This window comes from Austrofundulus limnaeus, unplaced genomic scaffold, assembly GCF_001266775.1.
Source record: "Austrofundulus limnaeus strain Quisiro unplaced genomic scaffold, Austrofundulus_limnaeus-1.0 Scaffold383, whole genome shotgun sequence".
NCBI lineage: Eukaryota > Metazoa > Chordata > Actinopteri > Cyprinodontiformes > Rivulidae > Austrofundulus > Austrofundulus limnaeus.
In genome coordinates this window covers 314,290-342,276 of record NW_013952785.1, presented here as the reverse complement: position 1 = coordinate 342,276, position 27,987 = coordinate 314,290, and the positions used below count along the sequence as shown (strand labels likewise).

Below are 27,987 nucleotides of genomic sequence, written 5' to 3'. Positions count from 1 at the left end.
ATATATATATATATATATACACATGTGTGTGTGTGTGTTTAGGTTACAATATAAAAAAAGTTTGTCATAATCATGTCTTGTGATTATTTGACAGGAGTTTTACTTTTAAACTGTAAGTGTATTTAATTTAGTTATAATGCAAATACAGTACAATACAAATTAAACCAAAATTTAGAATAATGATCATTTTGATCCGTACATTGGTAATGTGTGACTGGGCCTCGTGTCACTTTATGTTCAATAAATTGGGCCCCGAGGTCAAAAAGGTTAAGAACCCTGATGTAGATGATTTAATGTAGTGGAGTAAAATTTTGAAAATGTTTGGCTCATCACTGAATTACAGAAATACAACAACTTAACGTGTCCGAGGCTGACGATGAGATAAAGAAAAGTTTGATCTTGTGTAGTGTTGGGTGGAGGTGGTGCCTCTGACTGTATCAGTGTTCAGAAATGTGATAAAGTTTGAGTCCACTAGTGTGCTGATGTTTTGTCTCTAGGTCAAGGAGACTCTACCTCAATGGTGTTGTATCGGATGTAGAAGTGACTAGCAGTTCTGCCGAGGTCGGTGGAGGAAAAGTATCCAGTGCGCTCCTCAAAACGAATCATTCGAGCCTTGTCCAGTTTTCGAGCCGACTCTATTACCAGCTCCTTCCTGTAGAGCTCCAAACCTTGATCCATCTGAAACAAGATGAAAAAAATCTTCGTAAAGTATATGTAATTACAATTAGTACGCTAAGTCAAATTTTCTGACACATATTATTCTATTTTAAGTCATTACTGAAATCAAGTCATTTGCATGAACTTTTGAGTCAGCATTCACACTGATTTTATTTTTTAATGTCTCGTCTGTACATTTTCTCTGCAGAATTTGTACTATTTTACACATTACCGTAAATTATACAGGTCATTTCCATGTAGTTGGATAAAAAACACTTTTCAAAATATTTAACTTCATTTGAAATATTTTTTGTAATAAATGAAATTAAAGCTATTATATAAAGTATACTCACATCATTTTTTACCTTTTATGCTACTTTTTGTAGTACAGTACACTAATAAACATTTTACTACTTGTAACTTCCATTTTGGACAATTCTGTAATCACCTCCGTGTGTCTATCTGTCTGTGTGTGTTCCCACCATGTCTCGAGAACAGTGGGGAGGATTTGTTTGTAAATCACAGCTAAAGTGAATGGGTATATGTCTTGAGCTGATTACTTTTTGGAGTCAATCAGATCCAAGATGGCTGAGTTCAACCTACTCAAACTGGAGGGAGATCTGCATTTAGCTTCAAATGCTTGCCCATTATTTTTTTTTTGGCTTTTGGAAACAGTTTTGCTAATTGTAGTAACCATTTTCTGTTTTATTACATTTTAGGTAGATGATTTGGTAATTTCGACTTTAACATTTAGCCATTTTGAAGCTATTGTTTTCCTAATTGAAAAATCTGCTTTTGAAACTGTTGCCTCGGCTAAATTTTAACTGCTGTTTTCTTAAATTTAGCTTTTGCATTCGTCTTCTTCACTTGTGATTCTGCATTATTTTTGTTTTAACTTAAACAACTGAGTTTCATCTTCTTCAGTGCTCAGCAATTACATATATTTTTTAAAAAAAATTTTATTTAGGAGGTTTAACTTTGCATCTACTATCAGTTAGTGGCACAATATAATGTAATTAAAGACAACATTTAACAAAAATGACTCAGCAGGTCAGTTTTTTATGGTTTTAAATGTGTTATTTATATTTGCTGTCAGCTTGGTTGTATTTAGATTTAACCAGATTTCACCAACCTGTAAAGCCCTGTGGTTGATGCCATACGCCAGCGGGTTGGCCCTCATGCGAACATATAGGTAGGTGTAACTGAGCCACTTCACAGCCTCTTCCACATTGGTGACGGTTCCCAGAGCGATCTGCAGGACAACACAGAACCTCACAGCACCATGTGTATTTGTGGTCTGTGCCTCCATCTTCTGGACATCTCATCACAGTGCAGCCAGAGTTGTGCTTCTGTTTGCTATTATCACTTCTAACACTTCTGTTTCAGATCACCACATATTGTAAAAAAAAGGTCATGATTTATATAAACTGATGTACATTTGACAAAATCCTCAGTTTACAACAAACGTCATCTCATGGTATAATAAGGAAGAAAAATATGTCCAATTCTGATCAAACTACATATAATCTGTTTATCTGTTTGGAGCAGATGTGGCAGAGTGGTCAGGGGAGTCGTTCTGTAACTGGTGGGTTGCCAGTTCGATCCCCCATTCCATCTGTTAAAGTTGTTATGTCCTTGGGAAAGACACGTCACCCACCTTACTTGATGGTGATCAGAGTATGGCAGCCCCCCCTCTGTCAACAGACTGACAGAGGTGGATCTCACAGATTTAAGCTCCCAAACAGAATTAAACTAGTAAAACCAACATACAGCAAAAAGAAAAAGTTCCACTAAAAGATATTTTTCTTAGAACTTCAAAAAGCTATATTTAGAAAAGAAAAATCTGTGGAGACTAACCTCTGCATTAAGGTTGTCGGCCAGGCTGTTCAGGAACTGGCTCTCGATGGGATTCTGCTGGGTCAGCAGGGTCAGATAATGGCTCAGCTTGTCGTGAGTGGTGATGATAGTGCCCTCTCCAAATTTGTCAAACTGGGGTCGACCAGCTCGGCCAAAAATCTGCATGACGTCCAGGATACCTAGATCCACAAATGTGCCGCGTTTCGCATCGTATATATGTGTTCCCTGTTACAAACAGAACAAATAAACAGTGAGAACATCCAGTTAAATATCATCTGAATGGACTAATATGAGAATCGAATGCTGTCACTTCTTTTCTACTGTGTATGTTATACTGTAGGGCTGTGTATTGGCAAGAATTTGGCGATACGATACATATCATAACAGAGGGGTCACGATACGATATATCCCGATATATTGCGATACTGTAAGCAAGGCGATATATTGCGATTTTTTTGTCCAAAATTTCTATTAAATAAAAACCTCTTACTGAAAAAAAAAGAAAAGCTAATGTTTACTTACAATGCTAATGCTACCCTTACTCTCTGGCACTTAAGAGGTAGAGGCTGGCTCACTGCTGCGAACTAGTGGTCAGAGGCTGAACTACAACATAAAATGAACGGTTGGCAAGAAGGTTGACATTTTAAACCTTAATTAAAAATCGATACAGGGCTTTAGAATATCGATACAGTATCGGGAAATGAAATATCGTGACATTTCAGTGTATCGATGTTTTCTTACACCTCTAGTATGTTACAGAGCAGGCTTGGACATGGAAACATTATTATTATCACACTCGTGAAGCTTGTGCTTGGCTCTGCATGATCACTCACAGGAGTCTTATTTTCAGTGCAAGTTTATGAAAAGAAGTGTACACAGAAACTGGTGGAGCTTTGTGATGCAATTGTCAATTGAAAGACTGACAAAACATGCTGTTAACCAAAGCAACCAACTTCAAATTCAGAAGATTTTATTATTTGGTGAATGTTGATTCAGCAAATATGTTTTGTCTTCGTATCCTTTCTTCTGTTTCTTTATTCATCATTTTTGTGTTCACTTTGTGTCCTTGTTGTGTCTATACATGCCCTTTTTGTTTCTTTTTGTATCTATTTGTGCCCCTTTTGCTTATTTGTTTCATTATGCTTCTGTTTAACACTTGTTCTTAAAAGCACTACACGTTCTTTTTCTTCATTGAGATGTCTGAACTATTTTTGATAATAAAAATGCATAATTATGTGTTTCATATGTACTGTGATTAAGCTCTGATTAAATAGTAATGTGCACTCTGTTCTGAGTGACTCTTAATATGGGTCATCTCAGTACAGGCTGAACATTTTAAGAGGCAGATTAATGTCTTATTATACATATTATACATTATACTTATTATACATGTCTTACACTAACACAACAGACAAACAAGTATTTTTTTCATCAGATTTCAGAACTTGTGTTTAAGACCAACTGCTTCCATATCAGTGACGTCTTTTGCCCCAGAGGGAGTGGTTCGGTCAGAAGATTGTGTAAAAGATCTATTTGATTTCTTGGTTCTGAGCCAAATACCTCAAGACTGAATACAGGTCAGTATTTGGCCCAGCTGAAAGGGGGTGTATGGCTTTATTCATTAGTATTTAAATGTTCAGGTCTATAATCTGAATCAGTCTTTTGGTTCTTGCCTCCTCAGTAAATAACAGTTTTTTTAACACTTCTTTTTCCCCTTTAAGCCTCCTTTTAGTCTCCTTATTTATTTTTTTTTTTGTGTCTTTATGCACCTTGATCCCTTTCACCTTTTGCAGCAGATTTCAGCTGTGTTTCAGCAATTATTGGGCTAAAATGTCAATTTTCCAAACTATTTACTGGTAACTAGAATTAGCAGTTGAACTATGGCAACTATTTCAACTTACCTTCAGTACATTTCAGCAGTTATTTGCTATTCAGCATTTTTGCAGAAAATGCTAATTCTTCTTGTTTTAACTGAAAGAATAAAATTTCAACTAAAACTAAACCAGTTTTCCAGGGGTAGTAGGGGTACTGTAGGTTGTGCTGATAAATGGCTGTTAAGGCCCTGTCACACTAGACAACTTATGCCAACTTTTGAACATTTTAAAGACATCTACATTGAATATGGAATTGAAAAAAATCAACAGGAAGCTTCTTTTCAGTGTGTACATAACATATCTCGTACAAGCTGATCAAATATATAATTTTTATTAGAAATTTAGACGTAAAAAATGTTTCATAAGTTGGCATAAGTTGTGTAGTGTGACAGGGCCTTTAGGCGAGTCCAAAATGCTTATCATTGTTATTGAGCTACCTGTTCAGTTCTAATGACACTTTCTCTTTTATGTGCCTGATCCTAAAGCAGAATAAACAGGTACATAAGTTAAAGCACATTTAAATGTAGTTGAAGTGAACAGTGATGCCTTGTGGCTAATAAAAGAAAGCTATTTTAGCCTGAGCCAAAGTGCTGCTCCCAATAAACAGCATCAGTCACTGTGGAAATAACATAGTTAAGTCTGTGTTTGTACATTCAACTCACTGATATATGGACTCCTGTCTTGGGTTTTGATGTGAGACCTCATGCTTATTTGATTAATTCAGTCAATCTGCCCATTAGACCCGAGCCCATTAATAAATCACCAGGCGTTGATGTTCTAGCTAGAAATGTTTTGTAAAATAGGCTTGATATTCCATGCATGCTCACAAAAAACGCATAAGAAAACTGAGGCAAGTTTTTAAATGAAAAAAAAGAAAGAAAAGACAGAAACATTAGGTACCTTTATAATGACTGCATGGGCTGGAAGGTTCACTCCCCAGGCCAGAGTTGCAGTGCAGACCAGCACCTTGAGGTGACCTTTAGAGAATACGCTCTCCATCATGCTCCGGTCAGACCGCAGCATCCCGGCGTGATGGATACCAAAGCCTTCTGGAAACATTTCTTTCATCTGTTTGTTTCTAGAGCGTTGGATCTGAAAGACATAGTCAGACAAGTTGTTGAAAAGAGAAGGAGCAGCAGTTTGAATAGTTTCAACATATTGTTTTCCTACTGTCGCTGACCTAAATGCACATTTAAATGGGGGGAGGGGGGTATTTTGTAAAATATATATCATGCTATAATGTCATTCCCTCATTAAAAACCTTGAAAAATCCTTGAATCCTTGAATCTCCTGTGGTAGCCATGTGGAGCTGCCTAAACATTTGCTGGTACAAAGCTCTGCCTATTCACACAAAGCTCCGCCCTGGATCTCAGTCTGCAGCTGTGCTCCCAACCCCCAGAGTACGGCACGACGGCTCAGTGGTTAGCACCGACGCCTCACAGCAAGAAGGTCCTGGGTTCGATCCCCGGTTCGGACCTGGGGTCTTTCTGTGCGGAGTTTGCATGTTCTCCTCGTGCTTGCGTGGGTTTTCTCCGGGTACTCCGGTTTCCCCCACAACACAAAAACATGTACAATAGGTTGCCTTCAGGCCCAGGCCGCCCTTGAAAAAGAGATCTGAGATCTCAATGGGATTTGCCTGGTAAAATAACGGTAAATAAAATAAAAAATAAATAGTACCCCTCCCCTATAGCACTGGTGTGAAGATGTGCTGAAGTGGGAGTGTAGGAAACGGTAGGTGGTTCTTAAAGAGACAGAGGCCAATTTCAAAGTGACAGACTATGATGCAAAGTTGCATTTAATTTTGATACATACTGTATTTTAATAACAACTGAAGGTAACATACAGTAGTTTATTGTGGAATAGAATTGAACTATGTGCATGGAAAATATCTTATCCCTCACCCCCCTAAAATTTTACCAGTATGTTGTCTTGTTTATTATATCCCGACTAAAATTTGAATGATTATTTTTAATCACCTGCTGCTGAAAAGCAAAGGTGGATGGTCATGTTTTTGCCCATGACTCTGTTCTTGTGTCTGATTTTAAAAATCTCATAAACCACTGCACAAATTTTAATGAAAGTTTTAGAAAATAATCACCAAATCTACATCTACTACAGAAAAGATTTGGAGTCAAATCCAGCTCAAGTTAACTTATTGCTCAGTACTGCAACAAAGGTCAGAGTGTCGCCAAGGTGCGAGGCCGTTCATCGCTTCTTGTTGCTTTAACTTTTGCTTCTGATCTCTATAATTTTGGAGAAAATTAAAAAGTGTTATGTACCAGTGTGTAACATTGGGAGGGGAGTCCTAGCTCCAACTTCACAAAAATGAACTTCTGCGTTATTAAGAGAAGTTTGTCAGAGGTTTGTGTTCAGTTACTTCTCTTGAGAGACCAATAAAAAACAACATTGAGGTCTTGTTTAATTTTGGTTTTAAATATTGCACTAATTTAATTAGAAATAAACTTTCATAATTTAAAAAGGGACTTTGGACTCCCAAATATTGTGGAAATATGTACCCTTTCAGAAAGTAATCTGCGCAGACAGTAGAGTTGGAATGCTTTAATTTATGCGGGATAACAGAAGTAATATGCAACCTGTGAACAGTTTTATACTGTATAGAAGAAGAATAGTGACACTTTTTTATCTGATTACCACATTCTTAAGTTCTTGTTAAAGCAGTGGTGAATCTACGATTTTTCTAAGGGGCCATAAAGGGACAGCAATAATCATAGAGGGGCCAAATTTTTGTTCAGCACCCTTGCACACAAATTCCTGCTTTGGGAAGGTTAAACATTTAAAAAATTATACATGTTCAAACACTTGTAATGTAACATAATTTTAAAAAAGCTTGCACAGTAAAGACTTTTTCTGCAGGATTGTTCAAATTTTCTTAAGAAGAGAGGAAGACTTCCGTCAGCTTGATTGATGTTGGACTTCCCTATTTGACTCATTAGCGCCTCTAGTGTTTGGAACTGCACCCACCATCATCACTCTTGGGCAAAGGACAGATGAGTGAGAGGACAAGAGCATTTCAGGGGGTCAATCAGATTTCAGCTGGGGCCAATGCTCCTGTGGCCCCACCCCTAGAACTGCTGCTGTATTAAAACAGAATAATTCAGTTTCCTGACCAATAACATTTTGATTATACCTGGTAATTCATTCATCAGATGACTTAATTTATTCATCTTTATTGTGATCAGAACTAAATACCTGAAGGGGAATTTGTATATACAAGGAGCTCTTATAATATTCATACCAAATGAGATGGAGAGACCAAATGTATCCTTAAAAAAATTCCTACAGAAATAAACTAAATCAAAAAAGGGAAACAAAATCATCACACAAAAAGAATGATCAAAGAGAGTTTCTAGGCCATTTGGCTTAATCTATACTTAAGAAGACCTAAAAAAAGTAGCAAAAAAAAAAAGAAAAAGAAAAATGCATACTTCTTTTCTTGGGGAAGTCATATACCCAAGATCTCATACAAATTGAGTATCATCACATATTTAAAAGTTAGCGATTGGAGTGAGGAGGCGGCATGTCGATATTTTGGTTAAATACACAAAGTCATCTCCCAAAAGCATAAACAAGGATAAGAATTTTGCCAAATCAGAAAGGAGTTAAGAGATAAAAGATTGCTCATAAAGTGTTGGAGTATACTGGGATACAAAAGCAACATGCTTGTCACTAAAATAACCAGATAAAGAACGTACTGATTCTCTTCATCAGTTTTGATTTTTTTCACAAGTGGAATGCAGACATCAATGTAGGACAGCAACTCTACTGTTTTGAAATGCAGGAAGAATATAATGTTTCCCACCCAGTTCCTCCTTCATTTAATAAGCTCCAAATCTGAAAGGTGACTTTCCTGAAGGAATGCTACCTGACATTTTTCCTTCTTCAGGAATGACAGAATTTGCTGCAGTTTAATGACATGATAACAAGCTTTACTGAGAAAGCATCCACTTTCTGCAGGCTTTTGAAGATGTGTTTTTCTTCATTTGTAGTGATGCATGGGCTCAATGAGAAGCACCTTTTGGAACCATATTCCTTTCTAAATAAGCTACTCACATGTTCACTTCAACTATCACCTGGACTGAAAGGTCCTGGAAGATGAAACTATTATTTCCCTGGTAGGTGGGCTCACCTTTCTTCTTGACCACTAAAATAATTGTGAAGTTTGACAAGAACAGGGGCCTCATGTACAAAGATTTGCGTGGATTTCTTACTGAAACGTGGTGTACCACCACTCTGACCACCATCAGTAGGCAAGGCGGGTGAAGTGTCTTGCCCAAGGACCCAACAACTGAGACGGCTGGAATGGGGGATCGAACCAGCAACCTTCCGGTTACAGGACGACTCCCCTAACCACTTCACCACAGCTGCCCCAGTCTGCCTCTGTCAGTCTTGATAGTCCCATGTTTGGATCCCAAGCCCAGCAAGAATGGAAGCCAGGTCTCAAAGAACCAACATTCACTTAGTAGTTCATCATTGGGGTCTTTCTTCTGAAGAACTCAAAGATCTAGATGTACTCCAGGAGTTGTTTCATTCCATATAGTGTCTCAAACTCTGGAGTGAGGCTGTCAGGAAAATGCGCTGATGTTTTTGTGTGCCACTTAGACATGCAGCTGCATTTTGGACACTCTGGAGGTGAGCAACAGAGGAACCATTAACCTCTACATAAAGTGCATTGCGGCAATCTACTCAAGTGGTGATGAATGTGTGGGTTTTGCTCAACAATGTTGCAAAATTGCCAAATTATGTCCAAACTATTAGGGGCCAATAAAAAATGAAAACAAAACAAAAAAGAATAGAAAGGCAGCTGCTTCAAACAGAACCTGGAGCATACCCCCCACCCACCCACCCACACAACCAGTGAGATTGAGATGTGTGCGTTGACTGACAGAAGGCCTGTGACCTGGCTGGGGTTGAGGGGAATCCTCATCACAGAGCTTATCTCTCTCTCCGGGCGTCTAAATGGAGGTCAGGGCCCAGCCGTCCTCTGCACGGCAGATAGACAGCCCATTATTGCCAGCATCTGTCTGCCTCACACACTCAGCAAATGTTTGCCTTGCAATGGGTGTCTGCATTTGTTTGTAAAGCCTGGATAAAAGTAGAAGAACTGAAATTCTAAGTACATCAACTGTGCAGATCATCTGGAGCTGGAAAGTGGTACAGAGGGGCTTCTTTTCAAGTTAAAAAAAGAAAGTGAAATAAGATAAATTTGTTAAAGTACCCTATTTATGTTAATTGTATTTTTTTAGTGGGACAAATAATTTGCATTGATCTTCTCTTTTTAAATCAATATTGCTACAAAAGAATAAAACTTAAGAATTTTCTTTAAATCTTTAAGTAATAAACTTTTTCAACTGTTGATTTTACCAAGTGGCAAAAGACTTTGACCCAAAGCTCAGGTGCTAGCACAATTAACTTAGAAAAACAATGAAATGAGAAAATAGGCTAACGGAAAAGACTCAGGATTTAAGATAAATGTGGCTAAGCTTAGATAGGGCAGGGGTAAGAAGTATCTTCAGAGATAAATTCATTTTCCACATAAATCATAGAACAGCATAACAGCACATTCAGAATCCTTCAGCTTAAATTAATGATTGCTTTTCATGCAAAAACATTGCACAGGTCAGTTGTAGGGTTAAGAACTGCAAATTAGTCTTGAGCTGAAAGTCCTGTATACCGCTGCTACAGTATTTACCATTGTTTTGTATTTTTATCACTACATAAACTTAAAAAATAAGGGAAAATTTCCCAAGAATTTAAACAACGCCACAACATCCAGTATTTTTTAAAGACGAAACATAACTTAGAACTACCTTTCGTAACAATCTACTCAAACAAAATGCAGACACTTTGATTTACGCAGTGTAGAAAAAGAGCAAAGAGAACCAAGATAGTAAAAAAAGGGTAAAGCGGCTCATTGCGGTCACCGTTGCGATAACCAACCATCTGCCTGACAACACCATCAATAAAACACACAGACAGAAAGACAGAGCAGAAAGTAATCCTCAAAACAAACAGTGCGAAAACTTTAAGCTGCATTGAAGGAGTTCCTGAACTGTACGTGGAAAAAGCTTCTGGTTTTCGCACAGTCATTTTTATGACTTATCTACCATTAATTCCAGTTTTAAAGAGAAAAGTCTGAAATAAAATGTAACCGTGGCCAATCAGAGTGTGAACTCTTTACATTCTGAGGAAATTTAGGAGGAAACCACAAGTCTTGTAACAGTTAGAGATATATTAGGTGAAGAGCACAAAAGGTGCCAACAACTGGATGTACAAACTGCACAAAAGATGTAAAGGCTGTGAAAATAAGAAAGCTTTGAGTTTGAAAGTTGATTGGGTAAAATTGGTAAATGATTGGTAAATGCCATTTAGTCACATAAAGCTCAACTTAAACTTTGTATGACTCAGAGCTACAGCTCTGAAAAGGACTGTTTTTTTTTAACTTGCTTCAACAAAATACCATTACTATCTTTTGGGGCAATGCACTGCTACCAATAATCAGAGAATACTACTCTCAATTGGGCTGCACTCTTTGATGTATTTTTTTTGTGGGAGCATTTCAAAAGCTGCAGAAAGAGGAGAAAGACAAAAAAAGATATATTGATATTTTAAAGCATATAATCCCTCCAAACACGCTGTACATATGAACAGACAATTGTGGCAGTTCATTCTTTTGTTATTTTGGTTCTCTTTACCATTCAGTAGAATACTCACAAAACCACTGCAACAAAACAAAAAGCCTTCCTACCACACTATCTAATGTAATAGGGGTGAAAACCAGGGCCAGGTGTGTCCCTACAGGGCCAGGTTGGGTGCACACACTCCTGCTGTGATCCATGTGAGCTGAGGAAGGTTACTAATTGAAATGCTCCAACTGAGGCTGTGCTTTGAGGTGTCGGTGTGCGTTTCAACCATGTTCCCAGACTCTAATCTGAGCTGAGTTAGCGCTGATGTCTGTGCTGCCATGACTGTATCTGAGGTGGCAGTGACCTAAGCTCCGGATCAGGTCTCATTAGACACTGCTGCTGCTCACTGCAGCCGCTGCTGTAGAGCTCAGTCAGTCCAGAGACAGCAGACTGCTACTTCCACTCTCCATTTATCATGGCAGTGACTTTGCATAGGACACCAGCTAACACCAGAACTAGAATAAAAAATTCTGAAAGTTCTGATTTTGGATAGAACAAAATACAACCATGCGGATAAAATTGTTTAGGTTAGTGATAGTTCTGACATTCCAGCACACTGATCCCTTGGGAAACAGCACTTGACTGGCACAGAAACAGTTTCAAAAAGCCTCAAACATTTGGAAAATGATACTTGTGCTAGCCCTCAACACTGCCTCTCATCTGCACCAGAACCATTCATTTACTTTGTGAAGCTACGCTGCAGTAGCTTGTTGCTGATCTCATTTAGTGACCCTTGATGTTCATTGTTACAAAGACTGGCTGTTAATGGTAGCCAGGCAAGAGAGAGGGGGATGAGATCCTACTCAGACCTACTCCACTCCACTTTTCCATTACCATCTGCTTGTTTCTCTGAACAGGTCATTCTGCTATCTCAGTGGGCTGTTCGATGAGCATAAAGCAAATCACTGGAAAACTCTTCAGACTCATTGGATTTGATAATGCCATTAGATTTATCCCACAAACTGTAGGAGATACTGTGTTTACATAAACTGCCAATAATAAGAAAACGCTCTGCGCTGCAGCTTTGCGATCTAAATATGACTAAAAAACCCAAAAGAAGACGAGTCATAATGTCTTATTTTACTGAACAAGATGAGTGACAATTAAAAATGGGCTCACTGTGAGTGTTTAAATAGTCCTTAAATCTTTTAAAACTCCTTTACCGCACTAATCCTGGAAACATAAAAACCTAACGGAGCGAGGAAATATGTTTCTAATTGGTTGATTCAGTCATAAGGCTGCAGACTGAAACTAAATATTTACTTTATTTAGCCTTTATTTAGAGGTGTCTCTAACATTAATGTCTGAGACAATAAATATATTAACATTATTTTGTTGTAACACACAGCGGTAATATTGCAATGTCCATAAGAAATGCAAGCTAAATATCTAGCTTGTATCTGTCTTATCAGTCTGATGTCTCCTAGATAAAAAATAGTTGTAGATTAAACTTGGATTCATTATTGAAAGATAACCTCTAAGGGACTTTTAAACATATGTAACAAAAACTATCTCCTGTCTGTTTATGATACTGTACAGTGGCACACATTCCATGGAATTAAAAACACAAAATAAGCACAGCACATTGGTGTGTATGCAGATGTAAACCAAACAAATAAGTGCTGAACCTGTCTGAAATGAATCATAGAAATTTTTTTTTTTTTTTTTTACAAGTAACTGCCTCAGATGCTCTGGATTAAAAAAATGTGAAAAAAGGGGTACAGACATGGAATAAGGTGCTGTGGTCAGATGAGAACAAACCATCAAGAAAATTGTACCACAGCTAACCATGCTGAAAACATTACCCCTACAGTGAAGCAAAGAAGCGGCAGCATCATGCTGGTCAGAGTTAAAGGAAAGATGGATGGAGAAAATTACAGAGAAATCTTGAGAAGAACTTGGGAGTCTTCCAGAGATTTGAGACTTGGGGAGGTGCATCTTACAGCAAGAGGATAAGCCTAAACACACAGTTTTAAACAACTCCAGGGCTTTAAACATTAATTCAACTGAGAGTGTCTTGTTTGATTTAAAGATTGTTGGATGCAAGCAGAACTCATCTAATCTGAAAAAGCTGCAGTTGTTTGATCATAAAGAATGGACAAATTCAGTTATTAAATGGACCAAGATCATGGAGACAGACATATAGAAGAGTGAAAAGGTGCATGTTCAGACTTTCCTTTTTTTTTTGACCTATTACTTGTTTTTTCTCAATCAATATATTTTACATATTTAATGTAGTACTTGCATGAGTCTAATCAATCACTAGGTGTGAGTGAGTGTGTGAATGGTGGTCTGTGTTTCACTCAATGACCACTAAAGAAAGGCATCAGCTCTGGTAAAACAGGTAAAGCAAATACATAGATAGAAGTGGTGGCTAAGTTGTGAAAATTTCAACTCGACATTGTAAGACAAAAAAAATAAATAAATAAAAAAATAAAAACAGAATCCAAGCTCTGTCAGTGTACCAAGTCTTTTACTTTGGAGCATGGTGGGGGGTACACTCCTCTGCTTTAATGCTGATGAGAAAGCAATAAAAGTGGAAAATGGTTGTACTAGTGTTTGCTACGCATGATAACATGTGAGACTGGTCCCTGAGGGGACGAGACTCCAGATGAGCTGCTGAGCCAGAACCGTCAGACAGGATAGAGAAATACTTCACACTTCACACAGTTTACTTCACACTCTCCCACCATTTCATAAACCTTCTTTCTATTTTAAGCAGAAGCTTCGGTGCTACAATATACTTGATTGTCACTTCTATTTCCATCAGCGTTTGAGGTGCGGCTCATTGTTGGTGATCAGTGCACCAGGGATTGGTTTAGGCAAGATGACACGCTGTCACAGAACTGAAGCAATGAAAAGGACAGACATTAGACTCAATCTGTAAAAATAGCATCAAATGAACGAAAACAGAGACATTAATGAGCCTTGTCTTGTGTTGCTGAACAGTCCCTGAAGGCTTCACACTCAGTGGCATCACAGTGTCTGCTTCTGTGTATCTTGTCAACAGAAATGACATGAAAGTAGCTCATATAAAGACCAGAGAGAAGAACAGTTTTAGGAGAACAATGTCCATGCAAATAAAGTTGATGCACGGTTTTTCATTGCTGCATTTTTACATCAACACATCTTTAACAGAGCTTTCTTTAGAACTATGTTAAACTATTTAAAACCCTGGAATAGGCATGGGCTGTTCATTGGCTTATTGGGGGACATATCATGGAAAATCTCATTTTTTAGCCATTAAATGCATTTTGTTTTGTACTTGGAGTGTTTAGAAATGGAGACAAGTTGAATTTAGACATTTTCTGAACTATTATATCCCATTATTTGCGATGAAACTGCCAAATAAGGTTTGGACTTATCAACTACAGTTTGGTGGTCTGCATTCTCCTCTGACTCTGGGTCAGACTCTGGTTCCAACATGTACGGCTGGATGGACAAGTCTTCCCTTGTTTACATCTTTTAATGTATTTGTAAAGAAAGCATTTCTGCACAGCTAGATAACAGCAACCCTCTCTACCAAACTAGAATGGTCCGGTCTAGGGGCAGGGTGTGAAGAAACTTGGTTGGATTTAAAGGAACAACATCAAAATGAGCTGCTTTGCAACGTACCTCAGAAAAAGGGGCGGGGCTTGTAAAGTAAAAATAAATAAATAGAGAAATTCAGACCAAAGCGTTGCAGTTTCACTTTATATAGACCCTAACTGAATGATTTAATTGTAAAATGGAAGGATTTAAAAGCATCATATGTCTACTTTGAGGTAAACGAGTGTTAAAAAATCAGCGTCAAAACAACCAAAACATTTCCATCCTACCACTGTTATATTTTAAATGTCTTTTCATAAGATACAGTACCAGAAACGAAGTCATTTAAATGCTCTTTGTTTGTTTTGTTCCCTCAACTTTCAGTCACATAAAGATCCAAGCAGCGCTCCTCCTTCTCCTACCTGATGCATATTTAACATGTATGTTGTGGTAAATGACTGTCTTGCTGTCCAACCATGCATTTCACTTAAACAATATGCTATGTTTAGGCAGCAAACATATTAATTATATTTTTATATTTAAATAAAAGCAAATTTGACTACATGTTGCATTTTTTACTTTTTGTTTTAATACAAAAAAATCACGGTATTTTTTTTCAGGGTTATCTATAACATTTTTATGCGTCTGTGCTCTCCAATGTGTTTCCAGCCCTCAACAGACTTGAAGAGATCTGTGAAACTCTACTTGTAATAGACCCATGGGACCACAAGGTGTCTCTTGTCCTCCACTAAAAACCTGCTGGTTTTCCCAGTACCGGTGAAGACTTAAAATGGTCATAAAAACAGAAGATGAGAGAAAAAAATCTCAGCTAAAGCAAATGAAAGTCAAAAACAAGCTTTTAGGCCATTCTTTTTCAAACACAGATTTAAGTGAATCTCTTATTCAGCTGAGAATCTAAACCACAGACCTCTAAAACATCTTCATGATAATTTATAATTAAACCTGACTGGAACTTCAATAAATAAATTCAATTACCTTGGATTTAATATATTTATTAAGGTTCTATTAAAGGCCTACCATCAAATATGAATATCACCCACTGCCTTCCATGCCAGAGTTCTAGCTGTTTTGGTCAAATCTTAAAATTACAGTAACGCATGATCTTGTGTGATACTGTGAGATGTCACACTCAGAGTATGTGTTATGACTTTCAGCTAATGCCACATAAAATTTATTTTTTTTTCTAAAAAGGCAAAGAGGCAGTCCCACATTTTATCCAAACATCTAGAAATTTATTGTTGCAATGTTTCAGTCACTAGACCTTCATCAGGCAAACAATGTCAAGAATTTCAAATACTATCTTTAATAAAACATTGTCAGACAAGTCACATATGTAACAAATGACATAACATCCTACAGCCAACTAATATAACTAACCTCAGAACAATACAGAAACACATATACAATAATAAGACATTTGAATATTAGTAAGGCTATCAAAACCCTTTGTGATCATTTGCACTTCCTAAAATTGTCACATGAAGCAAATGTCTGTAAGTGCCATTGCAAACACATTTGTTTGAAGATTTAAAATACAAACGTTATGGGCAAAATATAAATATGAAGAAGCTAAAACTTGGAATCTAAACTATATAATGAATAAAAAATTCAATAAAAGTCCATTGTTCAGACCTTTAGCGGGATCAGAAAATCTTGTATGACTTGTGGATGCAAAGTTGCTTTGTTTACATCTACAATTTTTGAATCAGATTAAAATGTATTTGTATTAAAAAACTGAATGTATCATTTACATGGGCATAAAATTAATTAATCCGATCATGACAAGTGTTTACATGCTCCAGGCTTTTATTCAGAGTAGATTTATTGACATGTAAACTTTCTCTAAAAAAACACAGAAGTTCTACTTCCATGATGGAAATAAACAAACATTCAAAAGTGTTTTTTGAGTGCCCAGAATGGATCTATGCCAGGATTTGATAACGGTGGAGACGTTACTGCTCTCCCTGATTGAGCTAAAGGCGAAGCAACATGTGCTTTAATTTTTCTTTTCTTTTATTGGACGAAGCAACATTTGCTGTTTGTCTTCCTTCTTTACCAGAAGTAAATATCCTTGAAAGTTTTGCACTGCCGGCAACTATAGCGCTGCTGTGTCCTGATGCATCTCAGTAATCCAGGTAAAAAATCAAAAAGAAAAAAATTGTATAGGTYTYYKSRMSGGKTTYTTCTCTAATGAAACGTTTCGTCTCTCCTCCAAGAGACTTCTTCAGTCTGAGAGTTTCAGGCAAAATTCAGGCTTTTGAGTCCTGCCTCCATGTGACTGATACTCACATCACATGGCTATCGTTGACACCTAATTAACACCTATTGTTAACAGGGGGTGGAGTGATACTGGCAATAAATAGCAGCACTGTAGGAGGGGGACAACTGAAAATGGAGGCCTCCACCACTGTTTAATGATGGACGGTCTTTCTTCACAAAAATGGCTTCTTTTACTCCTCTCTCAAACCAACATTCCTCTCTATCAAGAATGAGAACATCCTCATCTCTGAAAGAGTGACCGCTGGCCTGTAAATGAGTGAAAACTGCAGAGTTCTGGCCATTAGATGTAGCTCGTCTGTGTTGGGACATTCTTTTGAACAGTGGCTGCTTTGTTTCTCCGATGTATAACTGGTCGCAGTCCTCCTGGCACTTAACAGCATATACAACATTGCTCTGTTTGTGCCGGGGCACCGGATCTTTGGGGTGAACCAGCCTTTGCCGTAATGTGTTTTGGGGTTTGAAAGCCACTGGGACATTATGTTTAGAAAATAAACGTCTCAGTTTCTCCGAWACACCCGCAACATAYGGAATAACCACTGGTTTGGGTCTGGGTTTGGGCTCTTCATTTTTGAAGGTTGCATGGAATCCTGTCTGTGTTTCCTGTCTGCTTTCATAGCGCTGCTGTCTTCCCTCCATCCACAAAAGACCGAAAACCAGTGGATGAAAGTCAAAAGTCATGTGCAGTCAGGTCCGTCTTCCACAACCACAACATGATCAGAATAAGTGTTTACAAGCACAATGGGCTCATGCAAGAACCGTTCGTACGACCAGATTTGTTCTTAAGTTGTGCATACAAGTGATTTAGGAGAATTTGTGGCATTCACCAATTTTCTCGTTTTCTAAGATTTTTTTTTCCAGAATCGAACAAAATTCATGAGTCGTATATTTTACGTGGAGTCAGTCTGCTGTTATCCAGATGGATTTTTCTCATTAATAACTTTATATTTCATTAATTTGAAGATATTTTGAGTTGAAAACTAGATACTGCATAGCGGTAACATAATGACCCCCTCATGCACAAATGCACCAGAACTGAGAAGTCTTGTCAGGCATTGGTTGACCTAATGGATAGCCCCTCATTTATCATTTGTGTTTTAGAGAAAACTGACAAGCCTATATGTTTCACTGTACCTAGTTTACCTTGCCGGAACTAAATGCAAACAGAATTTTTTATTAATAAAACTAGGCTAGATAATATATTTAAAAATATTATTTAACTAGCTCCATCAAAAATAGTCTGATATGATGATAAACACACTTTACTTTCTAACAGTTAATAAATACATGTTAAATGACACAAGGCAAATTTCTGACACACATTTAATGTGTCACACTTCACTTTAGCCCAGCTGAGTTCGGACTTAAACCTCATTTGGTTTCACATAACCCACTTCATTTCTGAAAGCTCGAGTTTGTGTAGGATGTGACTTAATCTGCAAATTATGAATGGTCTGAAGAAGCCTAAAGATGGACCGGTCTGTCCAGCAATTTTTTCAACTTAATCTATAAATTCCAATCAATGAACTTAAATTCTTAATATCTGCTGGGTTTACAATAGCTTTCTAACTTCCTGTCTCATGCTGTTTCCTCTCCTGTATTAAAAGCACGCGTGAGCCATATTGTTGAACTGGGTGGAACTTTACATCATCACAATCCCTGTACCCTTTCAATCCTCGCTCAGCGTCTCAGTATGGGAAGCACCATCTGGTGTGACCAAACAAAAAAGCCCTACAACTATGGCATCTGTCAAAAGATGAGCTGATTCTCTCACTGGCATGGGGCGCACACAGGCCTGTCAAAAATTATTTTGAACTAACATAATATGCATTAGACTGCTTCCTCCAAGAAGAGCAACGATGGCAGCAACAGAATGAAAATTAAACCCAATTCTTGTCCAATTGATCTTCCAGGAGAGATAGTCTTTATCTTTCTTTAGATATTTACAATTTCCAAATCTCCAAAAAAAATATATCAGGCATCCTCACATCTCCACCAAAAACTACATGGATCCATACTTTCCCAACAAATTTAACGTAATTATCTTTGTAAACATATAAACTGCTTTAGAAATGTTTATATTATTATCAAGGCAGTTCCACAAAACTATTCTCTGAATTACAGCAGTGCTCCTTCAGACTAGTTTGAAATGAAGGTTTTACAAAAATCTCCATTCCATTAAGTGTATAGTGACTCTCTTTTAACAAATTTTAACTGAATATTTGGAGGTAATCTTTTTTATGGGTTTTATACATGACTTATAAAATACTATATTCAACCAAATCATACATTTTTTTATAATTTAAACTGATGAAAGGATATTTGTTGGGTGGCCATAGCACTTCCTACTAACCAAACCATTCACATTCAAAATAAACAGTTTTTGTCCAAGCACAGAAACTTGAGGAACTCCTCATCCAATAACACAAAATTCAGATCTTACATTGTTTAAACGTACGTACGTACTGTTTCCTAATATTCATTTTAGTATTACAATTTCAAAGCAAATTAATTCAAATTCTAAACATTAAATTCAGTTTCAAACCATTTCATTCAGCTTCCATTTAGTGAAACTCATTTTCAAACCAATGCATTCAATTTCAAATTATGCACTTTCAGATTCAATCTGAGGAATTCAAATTCAGTTCCTGCTGGCACAAGATTCTTCCCATATTGGCACAACCTATAAATGTATGACTCACATAATTATTTACATTTGGTATTTTAGCTGCAAGACTTGGGCCACATTCACAAAGTATTGAATAAATTAATTTATTATTTCACTTTGATTATAGATGTTTTGTCATCCTTTAAAAAGTACTGTGAATAACTTGGTTGTGCTTTATTATTTTTCAAAATATTTCATTTTCTAAGAAAAGATACAAAAGTAAGGGATAGAAATAGTCCTCCAAGTACAGCCATAAATAAATATGTTGGTTTACAATACAAAAAAAGAAGAAAAAAAAACAGAACTTGTATTTAAAAATAGCTTAATTACAAATTAGGTAAAACATATGTGTTTACCAATAGGTCTTTAGACCTCTGTCATGGCCACCATCACAGCATGTGATCCTAAAAGTTCACCTCTCCCATAAAAGGCTTCTTCAGTTCTGATGGGGATGGATGGGGAGTTTCAGACCTATCTGAGCACTCAGGGTCACTATGACATGGATGGCAGAGACGTGCCACCAGCAGATGCTCCAGCAAGGATGAGGAAATATTAAACATTTTTTGGGATAACTTCTGTCATCATAAAGCTCCTGACGAGGGTCATTCTGATCTTTATAATACAAAGTATTTGAAGCTCACTAATAGAAATGTAAAAACAAATGGCTTGTGATATAAAACGTAAGATACGGACAATAAGAGACCAGGAGATGTCTTGACCACATAAACCCAAATGGAGCAATGAAAAAAAGAACAATGAGGACATCTCAAAAGATTAAAAATAGATCTGATTCAACTGTGTTCTTTTAACAATTAAAATAAGTTGAAAATAGCCTACAATTCCTTGAAGAAATGCATATTGCCCACTACCCTCCATGCCACAGTTTTAGACTAAGATCATCTTCTGGTAATAAAAACTTAAGTTATAGTCGCTGTAGTGAAATCTTGAAACAACATCTTATGTGAGCTTGCAAGATGTTATGCAAAGAGTGTGTGTTTTGAATAACTCACCTACTACCACACCAAACTGTAGCACTAAATTATCTCTATTTTTGTTCTGGATAAGACTAATCAGCTGTGGCAGCCATCTTGTATTGGGCTGACAACAAAGATGAATAAGTTGAAGATGCACATCCAGTGAGAACTTTCTAACAGCTTCATAAAATCCTTCCTGTGGTTTGTGAAATCTTTTACTGCACACAGCACATTGAAACTCTAATTTCTTTTCATTTGACTGCGTTGAGTTTGCATTGGTCATTTAGCTTATGGCAGCCATCTTAAATTGGACTGACTCTAAAAGTTACTGTCAGTAGACACTCAATGACTACTTTACAAAATACAGTATGAGGATGGCAAAAACAAGAGCAAGAATTCAACCCTTCTTGTGGAATAATGACGAAGTGGACCTTTTTGTACTTAAAAGATAAGACCACAAAAGAGCAGCACAATTAGTGTTCATGCGTGTCAGCCCAAATATGTAAACATATCAGGCACTTTTCAGGCCCAGCATCCAGCGAGGTATACCTGGAGGGAAGAGTTTTCTTCATGATGTTCAAAACATTTCAGGTTAAATTCTTCAGACACAGTGTTAGACTTTTAAAATTATTACCATTTCTCACCTTTTTTAAATGTAAACTTGATTAATGTATATTGTAGATCTTATTCTGCAATAATCTTTTTTTGTGTTGTTGACACTTTAGTAAGGTAATAAAAACTTGCATGGCTGTAGATTATTGGGTGTAATAGTAGGGTTTTTTTGCTTTCTTCTATTTATGGCAATGTAAAAGTTCCTCAGCCTTGTCCAGTGTTTTCCCTATCATTAAACTGTATAAGGAGCCCTCCAAATGGAACCACACACCCTATCAAGCCCCTACGACAGCTATGTTTCTTTCAGATGGGGAACAGACATTGTAGCAATAGGACAGAAAGTTCAACCTAGCATTGTGAATAAAACACTGGTGTCTGCAGCAAAAATAAAAGCATTATTGTATCAGTGTTGTTGTTATTGTTGGTGCATCTGTCACACTTGGTGTCATAGGTTAGGTAGGAGGTATTATGACATTCTTTTCAAAAGAGTGTGTTTCGTCTGTCCACCTTAAAAAATGCAAGGGTGGTAATTAAAGGTTTTTTTTCCATTTTGTAACCAAGTTTAAAAAAAGTTTTGGAGCTTCTAAAACGTCTTTTTTGTGTGGTTTGTGTGCTGTATCCAGAGCTTCGCATTTTACCTTTTACCCTTCACACCCACACTGTTACAAATTAAATGTACAAATATGTGCATTTTTGCAATTTGTTCTAAGTGTTTCATATTTTTATACTCAAGTACTTTGTAATTATCAATTCAGAGAGAAAGAGCGAGAGCGAAAAACTGTACTTACTAAAAAGTGACTCAAGAGGGTGAGTACAGATATCTAAGCTTGACTGACAGCCTTTCCAACCCCAGAGATAAAGCCAATTAAATAACATGGACAGCACAGAAAAAAATAAATAATCTAAAGCTGGATAAATAAATGCTAAATTATATCAGTGACCTTAGAGGGGCATTATTTTACTGCACACGTATATTGGAGATTAAAAACATCTATAAATATTAATGTGGGGCAATTTCAAGAGAGCAAATAAGCAGCGCATTATCTCTGTGTGAGTTCGGAGTGGAGTCTGCCCGATGCCCCTTGCTTTGGCAGTGCAAACTGGACTAAAAAAATGCATAAAGTTGAACTTATGGAGAGGATACTATTCAGTTTTTAATAGAAAGAGTCATTTCTGTGCACCAACTGTGCAGAGATGCACAATTAGTTTTAAAGTACAGTTTCAAAATCTAACCAGGTCACAAGGCGCCATTTTTAGTTTGGTAATCTCTTGCTTGTATTTTCAGTTTTACAAAGCATGAAAAGTGATCTGATTTGTATACATATCCCATTTAAATAGAGAAGAGATTAGAGACACATCAATCTTGGCCCAGCCCCAGGGAACACAGGAAAAGGTTACTAAATTTATCACTCCGCCTTCTGTTGCAAGAGATTTAAATACGAGAGTTGGAGTCTGACTGACTGTCCTCAGAGAAAGAATAAAGCTCCACCTCTGTGTACTCTCAAAGCTCAGAGACCATTAATTACATACACTCACCATCGGTGTTTTCTCCTCAACATACCACTAAAACTACCAGTCTATTAGGCACACAGATAATAATCTGGAAATCAAGACTTCCAGTGCTCTCCAAACTGGAGCAGCTTCCTCCAAGAGACTAAATCGGAATGAATGCAAACAATAATAAAAAAATGTGTTTTCATGTCCTAAATTTACTTACCTGAGCTCTAAGTTGGCACTATGTACGGCATCTTTACTTTAAAATGTGAAGACCTCTCTGTTAACAAAATATCATCTGAACCAATGGATGGATTTTTATAAGGCTTGTTATGCGTAAACACTGGATGGACAGTTTGTTTGGAGTAGATCTGAATCAAGACAGCCACCAGAGACAACTGACCTTAAACATACAGAAATAACTATAACATGAGATGGTCCATAATGTTATTTTTAAGGTTTGACTAAAATGACTTCAACGCTCCTTCTCTAATTATGCACTAAATTAATCTTAGTCAAAGTCTAGGATGAAAGATGATGGGTGATATCCCATCTTTTGAGGAATGCCAGGTTTTTAATTATTTCACCTTAAAGTAGATTCAGGGTTTAAGCGTGCTGATCAGTTGGATCCCTTATATTCTGTCAGATGTACATGTGCTGTTGCTAATTTTGTACCTTTTTGTTTAATTTTTCCTTTAAAAGCCAAGAAAAAAAGCACTTAACTGTAAAAATTTTTTACTGATAATTATGAACATGTCTTCATTAGTAAGCACTCACGGGATTACTTTTGATGTTATAACCTAATTGTTACTGGATTTTCAGTTTAAAAAATAATCTAAAAACAATGTATAGATACTGACAGTGCTAACTGCATTAGTTTATATTAGTTACAGGCATGCGAAGGATGAACTACTACACCAGTTTGTTCTGCAAACATTTCTAAAAATAAATAAATAAATAAATAATTAAAAAACATAACTTAATTTCACTACAATTTTACAAAAAAATAAATTAAAAAAATATATATACACACATTTTTTTTCTGAAAAGCATTTTCTAACGGCATTAAACAGTAAAAGTTGATTTTTTTTACCTGTTTCTCACAATGGCCATAGTCTGGACCCTGGTCTGGCTGGAAGAAACATATTTCCCCACGATTCTTTGCTATTTCGATCAAGCCCATAGCGGTCCTCACTGTGGCGTTTCGAGCGTGCACAAACACCATGACCTGCCACAGAAAGACATGGGGTAAATAGATTTCTTTCATCAACACAATACACAGCTCCCATTTGCAAACAATCAAAACCACCACTCTCTGACTAAAAGGTAAGACAGCTGTAAACTCTGCAAACCTGAGGTTAGATCCAACACAATGCAAATATTCATGCAGAGTGTACCTTTGACTCCTTATGATATTATGTACGTATTACTTTCCAGGTTTGGTGAAAATGGCTACATCCCCATCTTTTCTCAAAATAAGATCTTGGTTTAAAGCTCTAGAATGAGCGATGACAAGCATCCTTCTGAGAAACACTAGGACTTCAAATTGATTAGTATTTTTAGAAAGTCCCCAAACGACCTGCTTTCGGTCATACCACAAAATTTATTGAAGAACCTTTTTCATTTTTTTATTTTTTTCCATAGTAAGATCCATAAGAGCAAACAATAATGCATGACTGCAGAGACGTTGGGCAGCCAGCTGTGTGTCTGCTCCAACACACACAGTCTAAAGAGACCACTGGAGCAAATGTTATTTATCAGAGGTGTTTTATCAGCACCACTGAGCTGTGTGGAAACGTTGTCGGCAGTAAGCGCCAGATTCTCAGCTTATTAAACTTTGTTCTGGCAGCATGCTCCCCACCAGGGGGGCGTTGGGAAAATCATAAAGGAAATTTCATCCATCACCTCCTCCCAGATGAAATTAATATATGTCAGAGCCACTTCCTGACAATTTAATATTGAGTGATGAAGAGGTCTCCCTGGCTGAGCTGTGAACTCAAACCTACAAGGTGGACTGGAGCGCTGTATCATTTCAAACAGACATTTAAAAGAGTAAGTGGTGCGGAATCAGGCTGGCTTACATGGAGGCTTCAGAAAATCTCATAATATGTTTCTCTAAGGGAAGTAACTGGCAAAATGAAAAAGCGTGTGTGTGTGTGTGTGTGTGTGTGTGTGTGTGTGTGTGCACTTGCAAAAAAAAAAAGAGCAGGATAACAACAGTCCTCAGTAGGGAGCTCAACTCCTGCAGCAGATGGGAGCTAAATGCTAAAGTCTGAATTCGCAATTCTTATGCTCCCAACGGGCCGTGTGAGTCTGTGGAGTGAAGGCAGAATGAGTGGAAAGGAGGGTGGGGGAAAGGATGAGGAAGAGGAGGGCCTCACTGAGGGAGATAAGGACTTCAGAGACTTTAGATAGCAGGTGTTCATTCTGAAGGTTCAAAACACGTTGACTGTAGAAGCTCCATTTCATTAAAAAGTTCAAATGTTTGGTAGGAAAACACAATGAGCAGGATGCTAATACCACACCAGCTTCACCGTGTGTGTTCCTGAAAGCAATTTAATGAGTCTTCCCACATTGAGTCTGTATTTTCCATGTGTTTTATTAAAATTCATCAGGCAACAAAGATCGTTCCACACTGAAAGCTTGCACACTGAGTCAGATGTGTTCTGTGAATTAAAATGGAATCGTTAAACAGTGAAGATGACATTGTGGTCTTTTCACTTCTTTGCAGGGGAAAAAAATAAAATAAAGCACTGAGTCCATCTGATCTAGAATAGGTACTGAAACCAAGGAGAGTTTCAGCAGCTGATCAAAGCTACAGAATGATTCTGATGGGCTCAAGGTGGATTTCAGGATGTTAGAGGTCGACTTTGATACCTCTAACAGTAGCAGAACCATTGAGAAAGAAGATGACCACACATTTACCAACTCCAACTGACTGTGAAGAAACTACTGCAGAAGTCTGAATAATTGCAAAAAGGTTTGAGTAACACTCTTATTACAGTCAGTGCCCCTGTAGACGGCTCTTATTGCAGACTGAGAAATAACAAGGTATAAAACAAAGTGACAATGTCACGATGACTCCTAATATACTGTACCTCTTTAGAGCCAGAATGTCTGCTAAAACTTAAACATACAGATAAATTACTTGGTCCCCAAACAGCTCATTAAAACAGTTCCTCATTTCTGGCAAACACGACTCAGTGAAAGGCAATTATCTAATGTACAATACTGTGAAAAAAGTACTCACCCTTTTACAGATTTATTCTGTTCTAGCATTTTTCTCACTTTTGCACATTTCAGATGAATAAACAAATGAAAATATCTGATTCAAAAAAACAACCTGAGTAAAAACAAAAGTATTTTTTTTAAATGATGATTATATGCATGTGATGATATATGATAGGAGTTACAGTAGCTCGGTGGTTAGTGCCTCAGTCTCGTAATCCTGAGGTTGCAGGTTCAAGCCCAGGTTGTGCCAGGAAGGGCACCAGGTGGAAACAATTGCCAAATCTTTCATGCAAGTTTGCCCACTGTGACAACCCCTGCAAAAGAGCAGCTGATATGACAATGATAAATGATATTAAGAAAAAAAGCTATCCTAACCAAAACTGGTTATGTGCCCTTTAACAACTGCAATCAAGCATTTGCGATGGCTGGCAATGGGGTATTCACATGGCTGTGGAGGAACGCTGCTGCTGTGCTTTGAATCATTGTCCTAAACTCTTGAGCTTAAAATCACAAACTGTGATGGTTCGACATTCTCCTTGAAAGTTTTCTGGTAGAGGACAGAATTCACAACAATGGTTCTAAAATATATGCCACGTCTTCTCGGTCCTAAAACAGCAAAGCAACCCCAACCCCATGTTTTACTTTGGGTATGATGTTCTTTTTCTCAAGTTTAATGCCAGATGAACCAAAAGGTTCCACTTTTGACTCGTCAGTTCACAGAATATTTTTCCAAAGTCCAGGGGATCATCAAGATGTTTTTTTGTTTGGCAAATGTGTTTGTGTTCTTTCTTGGTTTAACAGTGGCTTTGGCATTAGAACTCTCCAATAGAGGCCATTTTTGCACTTAATCTCTTTCACTGATGATTCCTGTAAGTCAGTCAACAAAGTTGTCCACCAGTTCCCTGTACTTCAGTTCTCGTTCATGACTAATACACCCCGCTACAGCAGACTCATCAAAATAGTCTGAAGGCAGCTCAACTCAGAATTGTACTGAATGTCTGAGGTGTACAGATACAATAGTAACAAAGACAGGACCATCCCTTGAGGTGATTCTATGTTAGGGATCACCACACCAGACAGGATGTTCCCCTGAGATCTGTCCTACAGATAATCAGCAGCCCAGGTGACAGTAGATGCACTGACACCGATCCCTAGCAGCTTGACACAAAAAGGCTAGATGGCGTTGAAAGCTTGTGAAAAATCAAATATGTTAAAAGAGCCTCCACCATCATTCTGGCAAGAGTGAGCATGCTGAAGCAGATAGCCGACAGCATCATCCAACCCCACATGAAGCTGGTAGGAAAACTGCAGAGGGTCCAGAGCAATTTTTACTAGTGATTGTACTGTAGATGGGACATGAGCAGACTCTCCACAGTCTTAATGACGTGATATCAGGACAACTGGTCTAAAGTTGTTTAGGTCAGATAGAGTGGCTTTCTTTGGTACCAGCACTTAGCATGATGTTTTTTGTGCCAACACCTGGGACTGATGTAGGCTGATTGGGGGGTGGGGGCAGCAGGGGATCCAGTACTGAACCTTTGAATTTCAAGTTCAGGTTGTTGACTTTTTACAGAATGCCCCCTTGCGGCTGATTGTCATTAGAGTTGAAGTCTGTGATCTTCTTCATCCCTGTCCACACCTGTTTGATGTTGTTTTTCTGGAGTTTATCTTCCAGTAATTGTTACAAAAGCCTTCAGTGGTTTGGCCTTCAGCTTAACCAGAGTAGAATAGATAGTAACTTTCTTTTATAGTCCCCTAATTACCATGCAATTACATAGCATTTACATGGTAAGTAATAACATTTTACTATACAATTACTTACAGTAAATTGTATTTACTTGGTAAGAACATATTAAAATACTGTGTAATTGAACTAATTTTAGTGGGTACTTCTATTACAATTACAGTTCAATAGTATCTCAATTACCCGCTATTTGCGAAAAAAAATTTGCCAACTTAATTTTTAGTCACCTAATTACCATGTTATTATTTCCATCCATCCATCCATCCATTTTCTTCCGCCTATCCGGGGTCGGGTCGCGGGGGCAGCAGCTTCAGAAGGGAGGCCCAGACCTCCCTCTCCCCAGCCA

The 27,987-nt window shown here is 37.5% G+C and overlaps 1 protein-coding gene across 1 annotated transcript in view; it reads right to left on the bottom strand.

Moving 5' to 3' along the window:
• The window catches only part of ascc3 (activating signal cointegrator 1 complex subunit 3), a gene marked incomplete in the record, with an annotated part of 193,195 nt that overhangs the window by 41,997 nt on the left and 123,211 nt on the right, over positions 1-27,987 (bottom strand). Inside the window, 5 exon segments of the mRNA XM_014023633.1 lie at positions 514-678; positions 1,790-1,909; positions 2,515-2,739; positions 5,289-5,480; positions 23,760-23,894. Coding sequence (XP_013879087.1) covers positions 514-678; positions 1,790-1,909; positions 2,515-2,739; positions 5,289-5,480; positions 23,760-23,894 — 837 coding nt within the window.